Below are 22492 nucleotides of genomic sequence, written 5' to 3' on the forward strand. Positions count from 1 at the left end.
ACTTATTTGAGAGTGTGATATGTAATATCCACATATTTGTGAATTTTCCATATTCTCCTGTTATTAATTTCTAGTCACATATCATTGTGGTCAGAAAAGATACCTGATATGATTTTGTGGCCCAACATATGATCTATCCTCAAGGATATTGATTCATGCTTGAGAAGAATGCGTGTTTTGCTACTCTTGGCTGGATGTTCTTTATATATCTGTTAGGTCCATTTGGTCTATAGTGTTCTTCAAATCTACTGTTTCCTTATTAATTTTTATCTCAATGATCTATCCAATATTGAAAGTGAGCTATTGAAATCTGCTAATATTATTGTATTGCTGTTCAGTTCAATTAATATTTGCATGAAATATCTAGGTACTCCGATATCGGGTACATACACATTTACAGTTGTTACATCCTCTTGAAGAACTGACCCCTTTATCACAATATAGTATAGAGTGACCTTTATCCCTTGGGACTATTTTCATTGTAAATCTATTTTATCTGGTATAAATATAGCCACTCCTATATTTAGTTACTATTTCCAGGAATATCTCTTTCTATTCCTCCACTTTCAGCTTATGTGTGCCTTTAAAGATAAAGTGAGTCTTGGAAGCAGCATATTGTTGGATCTTTTTTTTTTTTTTATCTCTTCAGCCACTCTTTGTTGTTTGATTGGAGAGTTTAGTCCATTTTCGTTTACATTGATTATTGATAGGTAAGGATTTACTATTGCCACTTTGTTAGTTATTTTCTGTTTGTTTTTTGTTGTCGTTCCTTTTTCTTCTTCCTCTCTTGCTGTCTTCTGTTGCGATTTTTTTTTAACTCATATGCTTTAATTCCTTTCTCTTTAACTTCTGTGTAGCTACTGTAGGTTTCTTCTTTGTGGATACCATGAGTTTACATGAAACATCTAATAGATATGACAGACTTTTTAATTAATTAATTAATTAATTTTTAATGTTTGTTTATTTATTTATTTATTTGCGAAAGAGAGACAGAACATGAGCAGGGAAAGGGAAGAGAAAGAGGGAGACGTAGAATCCGAAGCAGGCCCCAGGCTCTGAGCTGTCAGCACAGAGCCCGACACAGGGCTTGAACTCATGAACTGCAAGATCATGACCTGAGCCAAAGTCAGACGCTTAACCAACTGAGCCACCCAGGCGCTGCTAACAGACTATTTTAGATTGGTGACAACTTACCTTCAATTGCATACAAAAAGTTTACAGTTGGGCCACTTGGGTAGCTCAGTCAGTTAAACAAGCATCAGACTCGGTTTTGGCTCAAGTCATGATCTCACAGTCATGAGTTCAAGCCTTGCATTGGACTCTGCTCTGACAGCACTGAGCCTGCTTGGGATTCTCTCTCTTCCCGTCTCTCTACCCCTCCCCCACTCGCTCACTCTCTTTCTCTCTCTCTCTCTCTCTGTCTCTCAAAATAAATAAATAAACTTTTAAAAAAAGTCTATACTTTTGCTTTCCTATTTATGCTGTTGTTGTCATAGTTTACATCTTTTTATATCGTGTATCCATTCATACATTATTGTAGCTATAGATGTTATTTTTAATTTTATTTTAATTCCAGTGTAGCTAACATATAGTGTTATATTAGTGTCAGGTGTACAATATACTGATTCCATAGTTCCACGTATTGCTCAGTGCTCATCAAGATGTGTGTAGTCTCGGGGCGCCTGGGTGGCGCAGTCGGTTAAGAGTCCGACTTCAGCCAGGTCACGATCTCGCGGTCTGTGAGTTCGAGCCCCATGTCAGGCTCTGGGCTGATGGCTCAGAGCCTGGAGCCTGTTTCCGATTCTGTGTCTCCCTCTCTCTCTGCCCCTCCCCCGTTCATGCTCTGTCTCTCTCTGTCCCAAAAATAAATAAATGTTGAAAAAAAAATTAAAAAAAAAAAAAGATATGTGTAGTCTCGGGGCGCCTGGGTGGCTCAGTTGGTTGAGCATCCGACTTCAGCTGAGGTCATGATCTCACTGCTGGAGGAGCGGGGCATCCCTGCTGACCCAGGCCCTCCGTGTCCTACGAGGGCCCTTCCCTCCCTCCTAGCTGCGAAAGTCCAGGCTGCTTGCAGGCCTCTGGTTGATTTCCTGCTGAGCACCTGCAGGAGGCAGGGTCCCCCGTCCAGCATGACCCACACAGGTGACAGCTTTAGGTCCAGAAGGGGGAGGGGCTTGGCTGCACAACCTGAAATCATAGGAACACAAAGAAGGTCTTTTTAAAATCTATGCTGGGGAACCTAAGTTGGTCAGTCGGTTAAGCGTCGGACTTCAGCTCAGGTCACAACCTCGCGGTTCATGGGTTCCAGCCCCGCAGTCGGGCTCTGTGCTGACAGCTCAGAGCCTGGAGCCTGCTTCAGATTCTGTGTCTCCCTCTCTCTCTGCCCCTTCCCCCATTCGGGTTCTGTCTCTCTCTCCCTCAATACTAAGGAAACATAAAAAAAAATTTTTTTTTTAAAGATATGTGTATTCTCAGGACACCTGTGTGGCTCAGTTAGTTAAGTGGTCCAACTTTGGCTCAGGTCATGATCTTGTGGTTCCTAAGTTCGAGCCCCACATTGGGCTCTGTGCTGACAACTCAGAGCCTGGAGCCTGCTTTGGATTCTGTGTCTCCCTCTCTCTCTCTCCCTCTCTGCCCCCCCAAAAATAAATAAAAATTAAATATATATATGTGTACTCTTAATCCCCTTTGCCTATTTCATCCATCCCCCATCCACCTCCCCTCTGGTAACCATCAATTTGTTCTCTATACTGAAGAGCCTGTTTCTTGGTTGTCTGTCTCTTTTCTTTTCCCTTTGTCCATTTGTTTTGTTTCTTAATTTCCACATATGAGTGAATCATATGGTATTTATCTTTCTCTGACTGACTTATTTTGCTTAGCATAATACTCTGTAGTTCCACCCATGTTGTTGCACATGACATTTCATTCTTCTTTTATGACTGAATAATACTCCATTATGTATATATATATATATATATATATATATATATACATACATATATACACACATATATGTACATTTGTGTATATATATGTATGTATATATATATATATATATATATATATATATATATACACACCACATCTTTGTCCATTCATCTATCAGTGGAGACTTGGGCTGCTTCCATAATTTGGCTATTGCAAATACTGCTGCAATAAACATATGGGTGTGTATATCCTTTCAAATTCGTGTTTTTGTATTCTTTGGGTAAATACCCAGTTGTGCAATTGCTGTGTCATAGAGTAGTGCTGTTTTTAAATTTTTGAGCAAACTCCATACTGTTTACATGGTGGCTACACCAGTTTGCACTCGCACCAACAGTGCAAGAGCGTTCCCCTTTCTCCCCATCCTCACCAACACTTGTTGTTTCTTGTGTTTTTGATTTTAACCATTCTGACAGGTGTGAGATGATATCTCATGATAGTTTTGATTTGCATTTCCCTGATGATGAGTGATATCAAGCATCTGGTCATGTGTCTTTTAGTCTTCTGGATGTCTTCTTTGGAGTAATGTCTGTTCATGTCTTCTGCCCATGTTTTAATTGGATTATTTGTTTTGGGGGGCATTTAGATGTGTAAGCTCTTTAGACATTTTGGATACTAACCCTTTATCAGACATACCATTTGCAAATATCTTTTCCCATTTTGTAGGGTGCGATTTAGGTTTGTTGATTGTTTCTGTTACCGTGCATAAGTTTTTATTTTGATGTAGTCCCAATAATTTATTTTTGCTTTTATTTCCCTTGCCTTAGGAGATATATCTAGAAAAATGTTGCGACAGCTGATGTCAGAGAAATTACTGCCTATGCTCTCTTCTAGGATTTTTATGCTTTCAGGTCTCACATTTAGGTCTTCCATCCATTTCGAGTTTATTTTTGTGTATGGTGTACGAAAGTCATCCAGTTTCATTGTTTTACATTTCGCTGTCCAGTTTTCCCAGCACCATTTGTTGAAGAGGCTGTCTTTCCCGCTGCATATTCTTGCCTCTTTTGTTGAAGATTAATTGACCATATAGTCATGGGTTTGTTTGGGGGCATTCTATCCTGTTCCATTGATCTATATGTCTAGTTTTGTGCCAGTACCATACAGTTTTGATCACTACAGCTTTACAGTATAACTTGAAATCTGGAACTGTGATACCTCTACCTTTGTTTTGTTGTTTTTTTTTTTTTTTGTTCAAGTTTCTTTTGGCTATTCAAGGTTCTTTTGTTGTTCCATTCAAATTTTAGATTATTTGTCCTACTGCATTTCTATTCACCAGTAATGAAGCAACAGAAAGGGAAATTAAGAAAGCAGTCCCATTTACAGCTGTACCAAAAAGAATAAACTTACCTAGAAATAAACTTAACTAAGCAGGTGAAAGACTATACTCGGAAAACTATGAAACACTGGTGAAAGAAGTTGAAGACAACAAACAAATGGAAACACATTCCATGCTCATGGATTGGAAGAGAAAATATGCTGAAATGTCCATACTGCCCAAAGCAATCTATAGAATTAATGCAATCCCTATCAAAATGCCAATAGGGGCACTTTGGTGGCTTAGTTGAGAGTTCGACTTCAGCTCAGCTCATGGTTTGTGAGTTTGAGCCCCACATCAGGCTTGTTGCTGTCAGCACAGAGCCTGCTTCAGAAACTCTGTCCCCTTCTCTCTCTGCTTCTCCCCCACTTATTCTCTTTCTGTCTCTCTGTCTCTCTCTCTCTCAACAGTAAAAGAAACATAAAAAATAGTATTTTTCACTGAACTAGAACAAATAATTATAGTTATTTTTAATATTCTTTTCATGAACTTTTATACTAGAGATATAAGTGATTTTTTATCAGTTTTTCAAAGTTTCTCCAGTCGTGTAAAGCTCAGACACATTAAGATTAGTCAATACATGGGGTACCTGAGTGGCTCAGTCAGTGAAGCGTCTGACTTCGACTCAGGTCATGATGCCATGGTTCGTGGGTTCAAGCCCCGCGTCGGGCTCTGTGATGACAGCTCAAAGCCTGGAGCCTGCCTCAGATTCTTTGTCTCCTTCTCTCTCTGTCCCTCCCCGACTCATGCTCTGTCTCTCTCTGCCTCTCAAAAATAAATAAATGTAACAAATAAAAAAGATTAGTCAATGTATGTGATTTATACCGCCATTACAGTATTAGGGTGTTCTGGATTTGACTATATATTCGCTTTTACCATTGAGTTTTATATTTTTAGGTTTTCACGTTCTTACTTAATGTCCTTTTATTTCAACTCAAAAAACTTCTTTTGGCATTTCTTGTAAGGCTGGTCTAGTGGTGATGAACTCCCTTAGCTTTTGTTTGTCTGGGAATGACTTTCCCTCTCCTTAATTTTGAAGAACTACTTTTCTGATATAGTATTCTTGTATTCTTGGTTTACGTTTTTAACTTTCATCCCTCTGAATTTTTTACCCCATTCCGTCCTGTCCTGAAAGGTTTCAACAGTTCAGTTTCTTTAAGATGATTATTTTGAATTCTCTGTCAAACAGATTGTAGATCTCCATTTCTTTGGGGTTGGTTAATGGAACTTCATTAGTTCCTGATTCTTCATGATCTATGTACCCTTGCATTGATGTCTGTGCATTTGAAGGAACAAATACCTGTTGTAGTCTTTACAGAATGATTTCAGCAGGTGAAATCCTTCTCCGATCTGTTCCCCAAGCCAGTGGGATTACCTCCAGAGTTGCAGCCATGCTAAGTTGGAGCCAGTTTTGAGGCTCTTGCTGGGTCTGCAGCAGGGTCCATGTTTGGCAGGCTTGTTACCAGGGGCTCGAGTGGGCTAGGATCTTCTTTGGCACCTGGGCGTATGGACCTGCCTCTAGGATCCTGCTCAGCAGGGCAGTGCTTGGATAATTATTTCAGGGTGCATAGTTGGGTCTTCAGTCAGTGGGCCTTTTACCACGGTGTGGACAGATGTGACTCCCACCAGGTCCCTGGGTGAGCAGGACTTGCTCTGGACCATGGCTGAGGGGATTTATGCATGGATGTTTTCTTTGTCCGTTTTGCTGATGTCATTCCTGTTGTTCATTTTTTTTGTTGAATATTGCAATCAGAATCGCTTCAAAGTCATGGGAAGAGTAAATCAATGACTCTATTTGAATTTGTGCAAACTATTGCAAAGAGTACGTACACCAGCTGTTTTCCATCTCTGCAGTGAACAGAATTCCAGTCGCAGGTTTCAATTACAGAAAATAAAATCTAAGAATAAAGTTTAGAATAAGAAATATACTCTTGCAGTACCCTCTTATGATTAACCATTTTTAAGCTATTTATAAACTTATGTTGAATTGAAAATATCACAGACCTTTTCTTTAAACACCTTAGCATAATTTTGTTCTTCCTATGGTTATAAAAATGTCAGTTTTTCGAAGTTTCTCCAATCACATAAAGCTCAGACACATAAAGATTAGCCAGTTTATGTGCTTACAGATATTAAACAAAATCGAAGACTTGTTACCCAAGATTCATATTTGTCTGGTAATTGGGAAAACAGAAGAAACCTTACAATAGGAATGATTTTGAGTCAGAACACACTGCTGAATTTAGTATAGTATCTGGCACGACGTTTGCAGTCTGGTAACTTTCAAATCAGGAGTTTGCTTCTGGTAGTAAATAAATGCTTAGCCCATTACTGCTCTGGCATCGACTCTGGGGAAAGAGAGGAATTAGATATCAATCAAGTGTGCCATGGCTTTGGAGATGCAGATATTCGGAAGGGGCTTTTGGGCCACGTTTCCTACCAAGATTATCTGCATGTGAGCGACTTCTTTTGACCTGAGAGATATTAGCTTAACTACTATAAATTTGTCCAGATGACATAAAAAGATAGAAAAGTGACTGAGGCTTTAGTACCAATTCCTGAGGTTTATTTAGGCTTAATATGGTGAATATATATGTTATTCTAGGCAAGAATCTATTTTCTTTTTGATGGAAGTGTGGATCTTCAGCTTTTTTGTTTAGAGTACATCCCCTGTAAGTATTAGCCCCATTTACGATGGACCCAATGCTGCAACGTTTAGTTTTTGTTGTTCTCTGGTCAGTTACCGTCAGCTGACTGCAGTTCTTTGATACCTTTGAGCCCTCTGGACGTCTATATCCTGTCCTAGAGCAGAGTTCCTCAAAGTGTGGTCCCTGGACCAGCAGCAGCATCACCTGAGAGCTTGCTATAAATGCAAATTCTCAGGAGTTATTCTAGAAATATTGAATGGAACACTCTGAAGGTAGGGCCCAGCAACCCATATTTACCAAGCCCTCCAAATTGTAGTCATTCATACTCAAGTCTGAAAAACACTTTTTCAGAGGAGTTTACAAGGACTCTAAAAGTCTTCTGTGGAGTCACAGTGAGCAACTACAGTTTAAGACTATTCCAAAGGAACCTTGCTAAATGCTGACCCCACAGCTTCTAGTAATTCCTTGAGGAGTCCAGGCAGCATGGGGTGTATATCTCCAAAGCCACCTCTCCTAGGAAATAGTCCAGGTCTTGAGAAAATCCCCACACTGGCTATTAAGATAGAAGTCATGTGATACCCAAATGAAAGATTATTCGTTTATTTAATTAACACGCTCGGTTTGAGCATCTACTAAGCCCTAGTGACATGTGTCAGTCAAGGATATTGTAGTCAAAGAAAAAAGAAAAGATGGGAGCACAATAATATCATACGTGAGAAAAGAGATCACCTCCAAGTCAAAGATGTCAGACTCAAATTCAAAAGAAATTCACTCCAGATCTAGCTGCTGGTTTTTGGCAATGAGAAGCCATAAATATTTTCCAAGATACTATAAACATAATCAGTGGTGATATTTGGAAAGATAAATTTTACAACTGTATGTGGAATGGGCCAGAAGGAGAAAGAAACAGAAGGAAGACCTACTAAAATAGAATTATAACAGCTAAGAAATGAGTAGGACCCAACCTGGGTTGGAAACAGAATCCAAAGGACTTTTAACAATGAATGCCTATGATATGATCAGTAATTAGAAAGGATAAGTGGAACATACATCTGACATTTGGAGAATAAAGAAGTAAGATGGTAATGTTATTAACCTTACAGTGAAATAAAAGGTGAAGAACAGAGCATGAGATCAGAAGCATGTTATGTTGTCAGCATCCGGATTAAGGGGTCCAGGTTACAGGTGAAAGTGGGGTATAGTAGCTAGTTCTTGAGAACGAAAACAGGTCTGTACATCTAAATTAGGGAATTATCTATAGATGTGATTATTGATGTCAAAGGAGGAAAAGAGATTTAAAATTTCTTTTTCATATTTATTTATTTTTGAGAGAAAGACAGAGCGTGAGCAGGGGAGAGAGGCAGAGGGAGAGGGAGATACAGAATCCCCTCTGAGCTGTCAGCACAGAGCCCCACTCCGGGCTCGAACTCACGAACCATGAGATCATGACCTGAGCCAAACTCAGATGCTTAACTGACTGAGCCACCCAGCAGCTCCAGGAAAGGAGATTTTTAAGGGAAAGTAGGCTGAGAGACAAATGAAGCAGGTCACAGAAAACATCTTGAGGAACAACAGCATTTATGACGTGTAAGAGCAATGTCCGTGGAAGAGGCAGAGAAACAGTATCGTGTAAGCAACAGTGATATCAAGCTGGAACTTACCAGTATCATTGGACCAGTTGTTTTCATCTCTTCTGAGTGCTCTGTTCTTATTGGTGTTCATATTGATATGATTTTCAATTTTTTGTCCTTTTTTTTTTTTTTTACTTTTTAAGTTTATTTAAATCCAAGTTAGTTGGGGCACCTGGGTGGCTCAGTCGGTTAAGCGTCCGACTTCGGCTCAGGTCATGATCTCGCGGTTTGTGAGTTCAAGCTCTGCATCGGGCTCTGTGATGACAGCTCAAAGCCTGGAGCCTGCCTCAGATTCTTTGTCTCCCCCTCTCTCCACCCCTCCCCCACTCTACTCTCTCTCTCTCTCTCTCTCTCTCTCTCAAAAATAAATGAACATTAAAAATAAATAAACATTAAAAAATAAAAAATATATTCTTTTAAAAAAATTCTAACATTTATTCATTTTTGAGAGACAGAGAGAACAGAGTGTGAGCCGGGAAGGGGCAGAGAGAGAGGGTGACAGAATGCAAAGCAGGCTCCAGGCTCTGAGCTGTCAGCACAGGTGGGGTGCTCGAACTCACTGTGAGATCATGACCTGAGCTGAAGTCGGACACTCAACTAACTGAGCCACCCAGGCGCCCTCCAAAAAATAAAAAAATGTTAAAAATAATAAATCCCAGTTAGTTGACATATAGTGTGATAATGATTTCGAGAGTAGAATTTAGTGATTCGGGGGCACCTGAGTGGCTCAGTGGGTTAAGTGTCTGCCTCTTGGTTTCAGCTCAGGTCATGAGCTCACAGTTCATGGGTTCGAGCTCCACATCAGGCTCTGCGCTCTCAGTGTGGAGCCTGCCTGGGACTCTCTCCCATATCTCTCTGCCAGTACGCTGCTTGCACCCTCTCTCCCTCAAAATAAATAAACTTAAACAAATTTTTTTTAAAGGGTAGAATTTAGTGACGCATCACTTATATATGACACCCAGTGCTCATCCCAACAAGTGCCCTCCTTAATGCCCATCATCCATTTAGCCCATCCCCTCACCCAACACGCCTCCAGCAACCCTCAGTTTGAGAGAGAGAACATGTGCCGCACTCAAGCAAGCAAGGGAGGGGCAGAAGGAGAGGGAGACAATCTTAGGCAGGCTCCGCGGGCAGTGCTGAGCCCAAGCCAGAGCTTGATCTGACCACCATGAGATCGTGACCTGAGCCAAAATCAAGAGTTGGTCAGTTATCATATTGAGCTCCCCAGGTGCCCCTGATTTTCAAGTATTTTTAAGCTTAAAGAAGGTAAAGGGCTAGGAATGAGGATCTAGTCATTAGGCTCCCCAGAAGTGGGCAAACTTCAACATGTTATAGTGCCTTGTAGCAAACTGGAAGAGAACAACTTCTAAGAAAAAAATAGTATATGCGTGAAATCATTCTACCATCCACAGTCTGGTTTAAGGAACAATCCCTTTGGGCCATGACCCCTTTACTACTCTTAGCAACATGTTTCTCCCCTAGAAATAAACCGATTAATATTATGTCTCATAGATATGGCTTGTGAATATCTAATGCGTGGACATTTTAATTAAATATTAACTGGTATTACATACTAGCTTTACTATGTGCTATTTTCTATGATTTCTTATTCAACTAAACTGTTTACATCGACATGCTATAGCAAATATAATTATTATTTTTGGTGAAAATGGAATTTTATTTATAATATGTAGAGCTATTTCCTGGTTGAAGAATAAAGAAAATACCAAGTATCAAAATATGGCATGTTTGGATGATTGCTATTTTCTAGACTTTTTTCCAACCTGAAACCTGCTTTATTTTTTTTTTTTAAGTCTTCTGTATCTAAAGATTTTCATTCAGGTATCCCATAGTGGAGTTGTTAGTTTCTTACATACCTGTTTTAACTTCAGCTACAGTTCACAGTTTTCTGAGTTTGCCCTATCAACTTTTACTTATAGAATGACTTCTAGCTGGCTCAGGACTGTCAGACTACTGAAATGAACACACCCATATGAATCTCTGAAAGTGAGCTATAGTGTCACCAAAGTCAAAAGGAGTGTCTCAAAGCCACCCAGAGCAACGGTCAAGGACGTCCATCTGTCTTTGATGTTTTATAGCCCCAACGTTTTAAATGTTCTGTGCCAAATGCAAAGCTCATTTTGTTCTGAAATTTAGGAATGTTTCGATCCAACTTGATCTGATAACTGAGTAATACGCTGACAATCATCAGGGAAGTACAAAAGAGACCTCAGGATATTGGTATTTGGTAAGCTCAACATACTGATAGTATTTAGAATTGAGGTGAATTATGAATCCGGATAATCACGTTCTGAAAAGGCAACTGATGAATGAAAGACTGTCCAGAAGAGAAATGACTTATTTTAATTAGAAACAACCAATATGAAATTTGGGATGTTTAATGTTAAGCAATTAAGATAAAGATAATGCATGATAGCAGTCATCAGATATTTAAAGAGTTTCCATGTAAAAAAGGGGAAAGAATGAGGAAGAAACAGATTTGAGAACTAAGTTTCATTCACTTATATTGTAATTATTTTTTATTCTTACGGTCAAATAATAAAAAATATCTGGCAATATTTTACGTGTGAGATAAACAGAGATCAGCAAAACAATATGGCTTTCTAAAATAATTCAGTATAACATTCTCATTCCCCAAGTCCCAGAACTGGCTCCCAGTAGAAAATTAATAATTCCAAGCTTTTATTTTCTCCCCAACAGAAAATCAGCACAGTACCCACCATCAAAATATCATTCCTCTGTGGTCAAGCCAGGTGCCGTTTTCTTTTTTTCAACGGAGTAAAATGACCAAAGGCAGGATTAGTTGAATGTACAATTATTTAGAGTAAGAGCATAGTACTCAGTTATGTGCCTTTTATAAGCAGTCAAGAGGCTCCATCATCCATGCATCAAAAATGTTCGAAGTTAACCTTTCCTTGCTCTTGTTGTTGATTTTGTTTTTACTACTGTCCTCACAACAACAACAAAAATAACAATGTGAGTTTGTAACCTCCAAATTAGTTCCAGAATATTTGGCGTTATTGACTTCTTATTGGAAATGAATAGACTTCCGTCTTTGGTCTCCCCGAAGCAGAACATTTAGAGATGTTTTTGAAAAGACTTGAATGTTTTCATGTCCTGTTGTTTTCTGTGGAATGTAGTGCCTTCAACTTTACTCTGTAATGTTTTTGACAGACAATAAAGATTATGATGCCTATTTATCATACACCAAAGTGGATCCTGACCAGTGGAATCAAGAGACTGGAGAAGAAGAACGCTTTGCTCTTGAAATCCTACCTGACATGCTTGAAAAGCATTACGGATATAAGTTGTTTATACCAGACAGAGATTTAATCCCAACTGGAAGTAAGTTAATGTTTTCAGTTGAGAGTGTGCATATTCTTGGTCTGTCTGTGTATCATCATTTTTTAGGCAGAATTTTAACTTTTGGTTCTCTACATCAAAAACTGTGTCTATCAGTGTCTCAAGAAAGAAATGTCATTATGTATTCATATGAAACTTAATTTTTGACACCCCTGAGGAGCCACTTTCATTGTTCTGTAAAGCATCTCATTTTATGAGCCTTGACATTCAAAGACACAAATGGGAGATTTGTAACTAGGAAAAATATTTCCAACATTGAGAAAAAGCAAAGCCCACACTCTATTCAGCGTGGTCATTGGCCATTGTCATCTTCTCAAGGTATTACCCACCGAGCAACAATTCTCATTTAATGTGTGAGAGAGAAGCTACTGGGGCCTTCGGGGCCAGGTGTTTGATGCACTCATTCCGATAAACTCTTCTCTCTTTTATAGCCTACATTGAAGACGTGGCGAGGTGTGTAGATCAAAGCAAGAGGCTGATTATTGTCATGACCCCAAACTACGTAGTCAGAAGGGGCTGGAGCATCTTTGAGCTGGAGACCAGACTTCGAAACATGCTGGTAACTGGAGAAATCAAAGTGATACTCATCGAATGCAGTGAACTACGAGGGATTATGAACTACCAGGAGGTGGAAGCCCTCAAGCACACCATCAAGCTCCTGACGGTTATTAAATGGCACGGACCAAAATGCAACAAGTTGAACTCTAAGTTCTGGAAACGTTTACAATACGAAATGCCTTTTAAGAGGATAGAACCCATTACACACGAGCAGGCTTTAGATGTTAGCGAGCAGGGGCCTTTTGGGGAGCTGCAGACTGTCTCGGCCATTTCCATGGCCGCGGCCACCTCCACAGCTCTAGCCACTGCCCATCCAGATCTCCGTTCCACCTTTCACAACACGTACCATTCACAAATGCGTCAGAAACACTACTACCGAAGCTACGAGTATGACGTACCTCCTACCGGCACCCTGCCTCTTACCTCCATAGGAAATCAGCATACCTATTGTAACATCCCTATGACACTCATCAACGGGCAGCGGCCACAGACAAAATCGAGCAGGGAGCAGAATCCAGATGAGGCCCACACAAACAGTGCCATCCTGCCGCTGTTGCCAAGGGAGACCAGTATATCCAGTGTGATTTGGTGACAGAAAAGCAAGGGACACCCCGTCCCTGGGAGCTTGAGTGGAGTCTGCAGTCCAGTGCCTGGAACTAAATCCTCGACTGCTGCTGTTAAAAACATGCATTACAATCTCTAGAACACGAGGAAAAACAGGGTCTTGTACATATGTTTTTGGCAATTTCTTTGTAGCATCAGTGTCTTCCTGTTTTACCATGTCTCTTATCATTACATTTTTTGACTTTGTTTTATATGTCATTGGAATTTGTAAATTTACATTTTTTTAAAGAAGAGACTTATGTATAGATAGAAAACCCTTTTTTGCTTCATTAGTTTAGTTTTAGAATGGGTTTTATTTTCTTTCCTTGCTTTTCTTTTGCTTTTAACATTTCCTTGGGGTGCTTGGACAAATCTATCCGATGGGACAAGGAGCACCGGATCCTCTCTTGGGTTCTGCCTGGGATCAGCAGGGCCGTGTGGGCCTCCGGAGAGCCGTGCAACGAATGCGGGCCTTGCCATTTGGGGAAAAAAAAAAAAAAAAAAAAAAGATAAGAAGAACACTCGTTCACAGGAGGGCCCCGCCGATCAGAGCCCTGAATCTCTTCCTTGTCCCACCTCATTCCCCACCTCTACCCTTCTAATGGCGGCATGATGTGTAAACTCTGAGGAGGGGTGGGGGTGGGTCTAACTGTCTTAACGTTTAATTCACTGCTCGTCAGAATACACTCCAGACCCAGAAGTGTGCTAGTCACTTGACAGTGACCACCACAGAGCGCTCAGAAGAGAAGATCAAGGGCATGAAAATGGGGGAGAGAGTGTTGTTTCTGTTTTTAAATGAGTTGATGTACCCTTATATAAATATATATATATATATAAAACACACACACAACAAAACAAAAGAAACAAAAAACAAAAAAACACACAAAAAAAACAAAAAAAAAAAACAAAAAAAAATCAAGCCCTATATTTGATCACTTCCTGGAAAGGCATGAATGTGTTTGTGGCTGTTTTTGTTTAATATTCTACTTCCTCTTTTCCCTCTATAATTTTTCTGCAAATGAGATTATGTGCAAATGCCAGGCAAGTTAACTCAAAAGGGTGAATCAACACCAGTCGAAATGAAATTTACATTGAAGGCTTCCAAACCAAAGGGAAGGACAGGATGTGTCATCAAATATGTTTTGTCACCTTGTATGATACAAAATGTTATTTTCTAAAGAGTCAGAACAGATCTGTGAAACTTATTATGGGGTCCCCTTGTATTTAAATGTTAATTCACTGTATTTAATTTTTAATGCTACATTCAGAATCAAGTGTTCGGTTTCAGTTTGTGAACATAAGCAACGCTTATTACTATCGAAGTGTTTATAGAAGAACTCAGGAGGTCAAGCATATGAGTACCAACAGAAATCGATATTTTCAAAATAAACATTATTTACGCAAAATAGTTTTTAAATTAGATGAGAAAGTGTTTAAAATAATTTTACTGTATAAATAATTAGTTTTATTTTAACTGTGTAATTCTATCTTTCAGAAACAGAAAGCTGATGCTCCCAAGAAATTCATCCCTTACCGTTTAGCTTTATGTTTGAAACCAATGGCATAAGCAGCTAATACAATATTCATGGTGAAGATAATGCAAAATCAATCATCAAGGAACTTGCAGAGGGTGGAATTGTTAAAGGGAAATATTACCTACGTAGCTTTTAGTTAACAACAAAAAAAAAAAAATCGATGTGCCGAAAACACGAATATAGAACTACGTTACTTTAGTGACTCCTTGTAGAAACCTCCATTCCAGTCATCGTCTGTGGGCTCGTGTAGTGACTATCGTATGTTCGGTTTATTCCTACCACCATATAACGAGAAAACAATTCTACAGTGTGGGTCGCAATACTAAAGGTGTGAGTTGGCCACAAAAAAAAAAAAAAAGGAAAAGAAAAAGTGTAAACTTCGAAAGAGTTCATTTGGGAGGGTAAGATCGAATTGCAAATGTATGAGATGAGCCTAAGAATTCTGCAACAAGGCAAAGGTCTCAGTATTCGTGTGACAAGGTAAAGGAGCCTTGGGATGTGCAGTGCTTTTTATTTGCTTTAAAATGTTTATTTCCCTGACAAGTCACCCAGGGTCCTTCTCTCCAATCTGTTCTTCATTCCCATGCTCCCCTCGGACCTGTGTCACTTTTTCACAAAGCAGAACGGAAGCTGCAAGGACACATATACTTTGTCAGCTTTGCACATTGGGTTATTTTCAGAATCCAAGAAGGCCATTGTTTCCTTTGTACTGTGGACACCTGTCAGGGACTGGTGCCAGTGAACCTCACTGGCCTGGATTCCACACTCCCCCAGTGCTCAGAAAACTGCAAACATGGCAATGGCCTGGTTGATTTCTTTGTTTTTTAATTTTTCTTAAGTGCACGATGGAAGTGTATAGAGGAAGTAATCAGACCACAGTCATATTTTAGGCATCCATAGGTGTTAATTTAGCTGCATCGGGAGTACATTTTTTGTTCTATTTTTAGTGTAGATTTAAGCACTTTGAATAGCATGATTCAGGGATTGATGGGTAATATTTGATATTCTCACAACTTAAGAAACTTTTTTTTTCCTCTAATGCTTTGTCATATTTTTTAAAAAGAAAACAAATGGAGAAGAAGCTATCTATGGCTTTAGTAACATTCCTCCCAAGTATTCCTCTATCAGCTCCGTGTGAGAACAACTGAAGGATGCTGTCATGTGTTCACGTGCTCTATGTTTAATAAAAGTCATGTTAGAACTCACAATAAAAAGAGAACAAATGTATTTTCCCTAGTGCTTAGGTTTCATCCTTCTCTTTTTTCGGTGGGGACCGTGGGGAATGAGAACATCCTAGTTGTAAAAATACAGTTGAAGGTGTGAATATGTTAGCCAGGCTGAGGGAGAGAATGGGCTTCTGGACTTGGACACATGTGATGTTTGATATTGCCTGTTTTTCATCATTCACTGCTCGGGCTCCGAGTGACACGTTATGGATTCAAAGTCCATCTGGTTCTTTAATGTAAACTCTACTTGCTGCCTATGAGCGTCCTACCCTGTATACTGGTGCTCAAATCTTCGAGTATTTAATTTGTAATTCATTCCTTAGATTTCCTATGAGCAGAGCGGAAATTTGTATCTCATGCAGCCAGCTGATTTAAGTTTAGATCAATTCTGTGAAATAAGTCTAAGACATGATGAGTTAAGAGTCCTGAACCCACTATATCTCTGTAGCTGAACACCTGATTGTTCCAAGAGTCAACCAATTTTGGTTTGTTACTTTCTTCATAATCTATATATTTGAACCCTATCGATCTAATCTTACATATCGGACACACTTCTTCCTTATTTCATTATTATTTAGCAGTTTATAACGAGAGCAAATATTAACTCAGAGCCAATCCCTAAACTCTAAGTGAGTTTTGTTTATCCTAGAATAGTCATTAACTTTGACAGATACCATTTATGTAAATTAAGATCACCATCTCTAGGAAAACATGAATTCATATGTTTGTAAATTATGCTCTGATTCTGGAATGATACCATAGTTCTCCTTTTTCCAAGAAGTATTTTTTTGTATCTTGTGCTTCATTTCTTCTTTTGTTTCTATTTACTTGAAGTTTGTCCTTAGTCTCAGAAGAAAGCTTAGTGAGATCCAAAGGAGACCATCGGTGTTGCACAGGTGAAATGACTGAATGGAATAAGAGAATACGCAGGCACGGAAGAGGAAAACCCCTTACTGTCTCTGATCTGAATGTGCTCGGCCATCATTCCCATCCTTGTAGTTGATTCAGAAAGGTGAAATATTAAATGGGTTAGAAATCCCACCTACGGGCACGTATTCCCTATCACTGAACAACATTTTTAACAGTACATCCAGCATTACAAAGAGGTGATGAAGCGACTGACTTCCCTAACAGGAGGAGCGTGTCCATGGAAGCAGAGCTGTCTCTCGCTTTATCCTGAGCACTTCCCACTTTATTATTCTGAGCAAAGAAAGTCGTTGATAGCCGAATTTTGATTATCCTTGTCAACAGACCTTAAACTTAGGTTCACGGACACTTTGAGTCCATAAAAAGGATTAAAGGAAATAATGGCGGCCTTGAAATTCCAGACAAAATGGTGAATGTGTGCAAAACTGGGTTTTCCTGGATGTGTGTCTCAAAGACATCCGGCTTCTGAAAAGCTATTGATGTTTGGATTTAGGGCATAGTCTCAGGAACTGTCATTGGCACAAAGCAGCTATCTTGCCAGCTTTGCTATGCCTACTCTTCCTCACCTTCATTCATGACAGTTCAGGGAATGATTCCCGGTCTTTTAACAAACGGAGGCAGTTCCTCTCCCAACATGACCAGACTTTGTGGGAGACTTGGTCTATCGGTGAGAAAAAAATGGGTAGGATGGCAAGTAATTTGTGCCCGGAGAAATGAGAATAGACTCGATTACTCTGATCGTTTACTCATTTCCTAAGTTACTCAAAAGATAGTTTTGGAGGAATGTGAAACGTGACTTGGCATGATGCCTTATTTCATGAAACTCCTTTATGATTTGAGTTGACTCATGTTTCCCACAACAAAACAAAGAAGAAATAGTCCGGTACAGGAGTAAAAGAAACAATCATTTGACGTGTTTTTCCAAAGAGACTTCATTTCCTTGTGCCAGGATTTAGAATTGGTTATACACTTGATTTTCAGCAATTGTGCTTTTGCCAGTTTCAGGATTTAAGATATGACTTTGGAGCAATATGATGAATGTTAAGAAATCAACTGAAGTGAGGTGGTGATTTAGTTTCGCTTTTCACTCAGGACTGGCAGTGAGGTGAAAGTTTGTGCTATTTTAATAATGACGATACCGTCACAAGGAGCTGTACGACCTGAGTTTGAGTAAAGAGAAGGAGGAGGAGGATGACGATGATGATGAGTTCATCTCAGTCCTAATCTCGTGTGTCTTTTCATCATCAGACTTCAGTCATGCATTAGAAAATGCCCTAAGAAGGGACTCAGTTCTCATCTTCCATCGACTATCATTTCTTTCTTCCAGTCTCACAATAGAAAACATCTCTCTATTACAGACAAGTAAGATATATAAAAAGAACATTCTCCTCCTGCCCTTTAGTAAATGTCCCTCTGAGTAGTCTCTGAGTCCACTGACAAACTCCTCTTTCTGAACTGTTCATTGTATTTAGTAAAGTAAGGCATTGTTGTTTTCCTACCATTCACTGCATTCATTGATGCATCCCCCCCGGGTCCACAAGCCTGAAAAGTATTCTCTTTCTTAACAAAGGCAATCACTCTAAATCATTACACTGTGTTCCCTCCACTACTAAATGAATAGAAACCGAAGAACTGCACATGAACTTGAGACTATTATGTGTAATATTGATGTTGTGTAAATTTCAATCTTCATAGTCCAGATAACCTTAAGTTTCAAAGGGCATGCTGGTCATTAAAAAAAAAAAAAAGATTTAATGTAAAATGACATATTACATAGTGCATGAACATGTGGCAAAGTAATTTGGATCTATCCTTACTAGTCAATGAGAGACTAAATTTGGGGAGATCAGCTGTGAGTGTTTTAGGTTAATTCTCACCTGGGATGAAGACATCTTTATGTTAGGATACATGGACCGTTGTCCAAATTCCTTGCAGCATATGCTCCTGGTAACTAGAATTTTTAGTGTGTTCTTTCCGCCAAAGTAGTGGAGATATGTTCATATAACCTGCTATTGAATTGTAAAAACTTTTACATTTTCAGAGTTTGAGGGAACCCAAGTAGGAAAGTGAATTTAGTCATTTTCCTCTGCTGGTGTTCAAGTCAAATTTTAAACTCAGACACTCTCAGATATGTTCAACAGTCAGTAAAAAGTGCATTTTACATAGTGTTTCCCTTTAGTTTTGCCTACCCTCTTTGATTTTGTACAATCTAGAATGTATGTAACTCACGCGTAGGTGATGGAGGCGCTCTTTTTTTTTTTCTTAGAATACTTACAACTATATATTTGGTTTTGCTTTGACTAGCAATAGGAAAATAGACAAATACACGTGTAAAAATGAGAAATTTTAAACTTGAATTATAATTTGTGTTTTATAGTCGTTTCATAAGTCTGTTGCTCTCTATGAGTATGCTCTCTATATATCCTGTAAAAATAAATTTATATGTTACATAGAAATTCAAGAAATTAAATTATTTATTAAGCTACAAATGTTTCTTCTGGTTTCTACCTGATTATAGCTGAAAATAAATTAAATAATGTGTTGTTGGAACATATGTAAGTACCTTCGTTAATTTGATAACTCTTGTTAAACTTTTCTTTCCCTCTCTGTTTATGTCTCTATAAGCTTATAATTCTTAGACTTAATTCCTATTATGATTGTGAAGAAAGGACTTAAGACATGGCCAAGTGGCTGAACAAAAAGAAAACCTTGTTAAAAAATCAAGTTCACGTACAATCCCTCTTCTGTTCTTCACTCCGGGATTATGGAGAGGTTTGAATCACAGACTTGATCACTTAAAAGTCATTAGCACATTAATGATTGTTTCAAGGTTAAATTCTACATTTTTCCCTCATCTATTTCATAACGTCCTTGGAGAAACAGAAATGCTGTTTCTCCTCCTTACTTCTTGCTCCCCAGGTATTTTATTCCTTGCTTTTTAAGGTACTACTCACATAACAACCTTAAAATAAAGTCCCCTCAGGTAATATTTTAAAGTGACCAAGATCTTTAATCACCTTATTTTTCTACTCTGTCTGCACCTGCTTCTAGTGCACAGTCATTCCTAAAGAGAAATGTTTTTTGGCCTTACGTTTCATTTTATGTTAAAGTAAACTTATTATTTATTTCTTTGGGGGGAGGGGGATGGTGGTGAATCTTTACATCACAAGCGTAATAAGTGAACAACCATAAACCTCTTAGAATCAATGGGCTGTTTAGGCAGAATTCCTATCTTAGGACAGCATTTTAAGAAACACTTATCAAAGATGACGCCAAAATAAATCATTATGAAAATGGAAAGGAATATTTGTCAAAACCCCGTAAGGTTATTTCAGGTTGGATTTCAGAGTAATTAATATATTTAAAATTTCATAAAGTCATTTCTACCTCAGTAGGGTTTTTCAAATGTGAAAAAAAATAACTTCTACTGAAAAAGTAAAGTGTTATATGGATTATGACTCAGTGTATAATTCCCCTATTGTATTCCAAATTGTGAACACTGGGACCTGACCCATTATTAAAAATATCGGGAGAGAAAACCCTGTAGTTGAAGAATATCTGGGACTATTTGTGCACCTTACATATACACATTTAAATTCTCAGGAAGTTTCAATTACACTCATACTATTGACTGGTGGTTAAAAGACTGACACCCACGGACCATCTTATTTCTAGAAGATTTCTAATTGATATCAAATCTATGTTTATGGGAAAAACAGAAACAGAGACTGGAGTAAATATTCAGAGAATTAAAATGGTCGTCACCCGATCACTTACGTGGGATTTTTAGCATTTATCTATGGCCTGTAAGAGTAATTCAGACAAATTCCTCGATCAATCACTGTTTCGTGCCCAGTGATACTGATGTGTGCGGGGAGGGCAGGGGGAAATCCTGGAGAATAGAGAACATCTAAATTTGACCAGTATTTTAGTCAATGTCTGCTTAAATTAGGAATTTTTATCTCAGTGAACTGTCAATTGGTTTTAGATGGTACATAGAGGGAGGTTATTATTGAAATAGTTATGTATTTGATTGAATATATGCTAGGATTAAAAAAACTACATAATACATCAAACTTGACTTTAGGGGTACTGTTCTAGTTTTGTTTATATGGCAGAATGATATATAATTGCATGATTCAAATAAAAAAAAACAGGTAACCGTCTAGGAAAGATGATAAATGGCAAAAGTCATCAAGATGCTTCATGAATGACTGGATTCAGGAAAAACTGCTAAGATAGTCAAATTTGAACTTCTGGAGAAAAAAAAAACCTAATAAAAGGTGAAAGCTTCCCCAAACAGTAGAAGAAAATGCCAAAAACCTATAAAAATGACTGGTTTAAATTAAGCAAGGAGATATCTTAGTACTCTAATTGGCCTTGGCAATGAAGAGCTGTTGACACAATTATGAACTTGAAAACTGACATCTGAAAGAAAATCCTTTTTTAAAGGGCCTCAGCACACTTTTCCGAAGTAAAAGGTGAAATGGATTGCTAAACATTATAAGGTATGAATAGAGATTATGATTTTGGTACACTGGATACTGCGACATAAAGGCTCGGTGAAGGGTGAAATCGTTTGTCCAGAGGGTCCTTCCAAAGGGCCTGTTGTCATACTTCTCAGACCTGGGTGCAATTACAATCACCTGGGAAGATTTAAAGAGTCCCAGAGATTCAAATTAAACCAGTCTGGGTTTTGTCCCCATTGTTAGTTGCTAGGGTTTTTTGGTTTTCTTATCTTTTGTCTTGCTTTTTAATGAAGTCTCTAGGTAATTCTATAAAAACAGCAGAGTTGAAAACTATAGGAGCCGAACGGGTGGGTCACAAATTTTAGGCTTTGGAAGGATTGCCTGGAAGCCTTGTTAAAAATGGAAATTCCACTTTAACTCTGAAAGTACTGGAGTGAGGCCCGGAATCTATTTATTTAACAAGCTTCCCAGGTGATTGTAATGTGAAGGCCTACAGACAACTCTTTGAGAAACAAAGGTGTAGGATTTGTTGTTTCTGTCGTTACAGTTGCTGTCACTCTTTGGAATACAAGATTAAAGTTTGCGGTGGATCAATGTTACCATAAACTGGGTCTTCCTTTTTTAACAATCTCTCCCAATTTGTCCACCAGCACTCACAATGAAGATGTCCTGAGGAAAAAAAAAAAAACGAACTACATATAGACAATTATACTTCATCTGAGAATATCTCAAAAAGAAGGGGGAAAAAAAGAACTAGTAAAAAAATGGAGTCCAACTTTTTCATGAAATCCATGACTTCAAAAAATGCCCCAGCATAGAAGAAAAATAAATGAATTGATAGTTAAGCGTTAACTAAGAACACATTCTTCTTAGAGAACATATGTCTGTTGTCGCTTGTGTTTCTGTTAAGGAAGAAAAAAAGCAAAATTAGGGCTACCAAAGATATTGATTGTGAAAATAAAGGCATCGACATCAAATTTGTTAAATTAGTTGGACTTAATGAACAATTAGTTTCCCTCATGTTAACAATGAGTTCACAGAAAGATGAATCCTAATGAAGACTTTTCCGACCATCCTTTAGAGTAAGAATCACTCGCAGCATTTGTTACAAGCATAGGTTACTGGCTCACCCTCCGAAACAATTGAACGCTGGGAAATTTTTACAATCACGTTATTTGGTGACCCCTCTTCTGGTGAATGATGTAAAGTCT

The 22492-nt window shown here is 38.5% G+C and overlaps 1 protein-coding gene across 1 annotated transcript in view; it reads left to right on the plus strand.

Moving 5' to 3' along the window:
- The window catches only part of IL1RAPL1 (interleukin 1 receptor accessory protein like 1), a 319225-nt gene extending 297207 nt beyond the window's left edge, over positions 1–22018 (plus strand). Inside the window, exons 8-9 of the mRNA XM_043569965.1 lie at positions 11775–11945; positions 12395–22018. Of these exons, the coding sequence (XP_043425900.1) occupies positions 11775–11945; positions 12395–13113 (890 nt within the window). The 3' untranslated portion in view covers positions 13114–22018. The remainder of the gene's footprint in view (positions 1–11774; positions 11946–12394) is intronic.
- Positions 22019–22492: the final 474 nt, after the last annotated feature.

The sequence above is a fragment of the Prionailurus bengalensis genome, chromosome X (assembly GCF_016509475.1).
Source record: "Prionailurus bengalensis isolate Pbe53 chromosome X, Fcat_Pben_1.1_paternal_pri, whole genome shotgun sequence".
Classification (NCBI taxonomy): domain Eukaryota; kingdom Metazoa; phylum Chordata; class Mammalia; order Carnivora; family Felidae; genus Prionailurus; species Prionailurus bengalensis.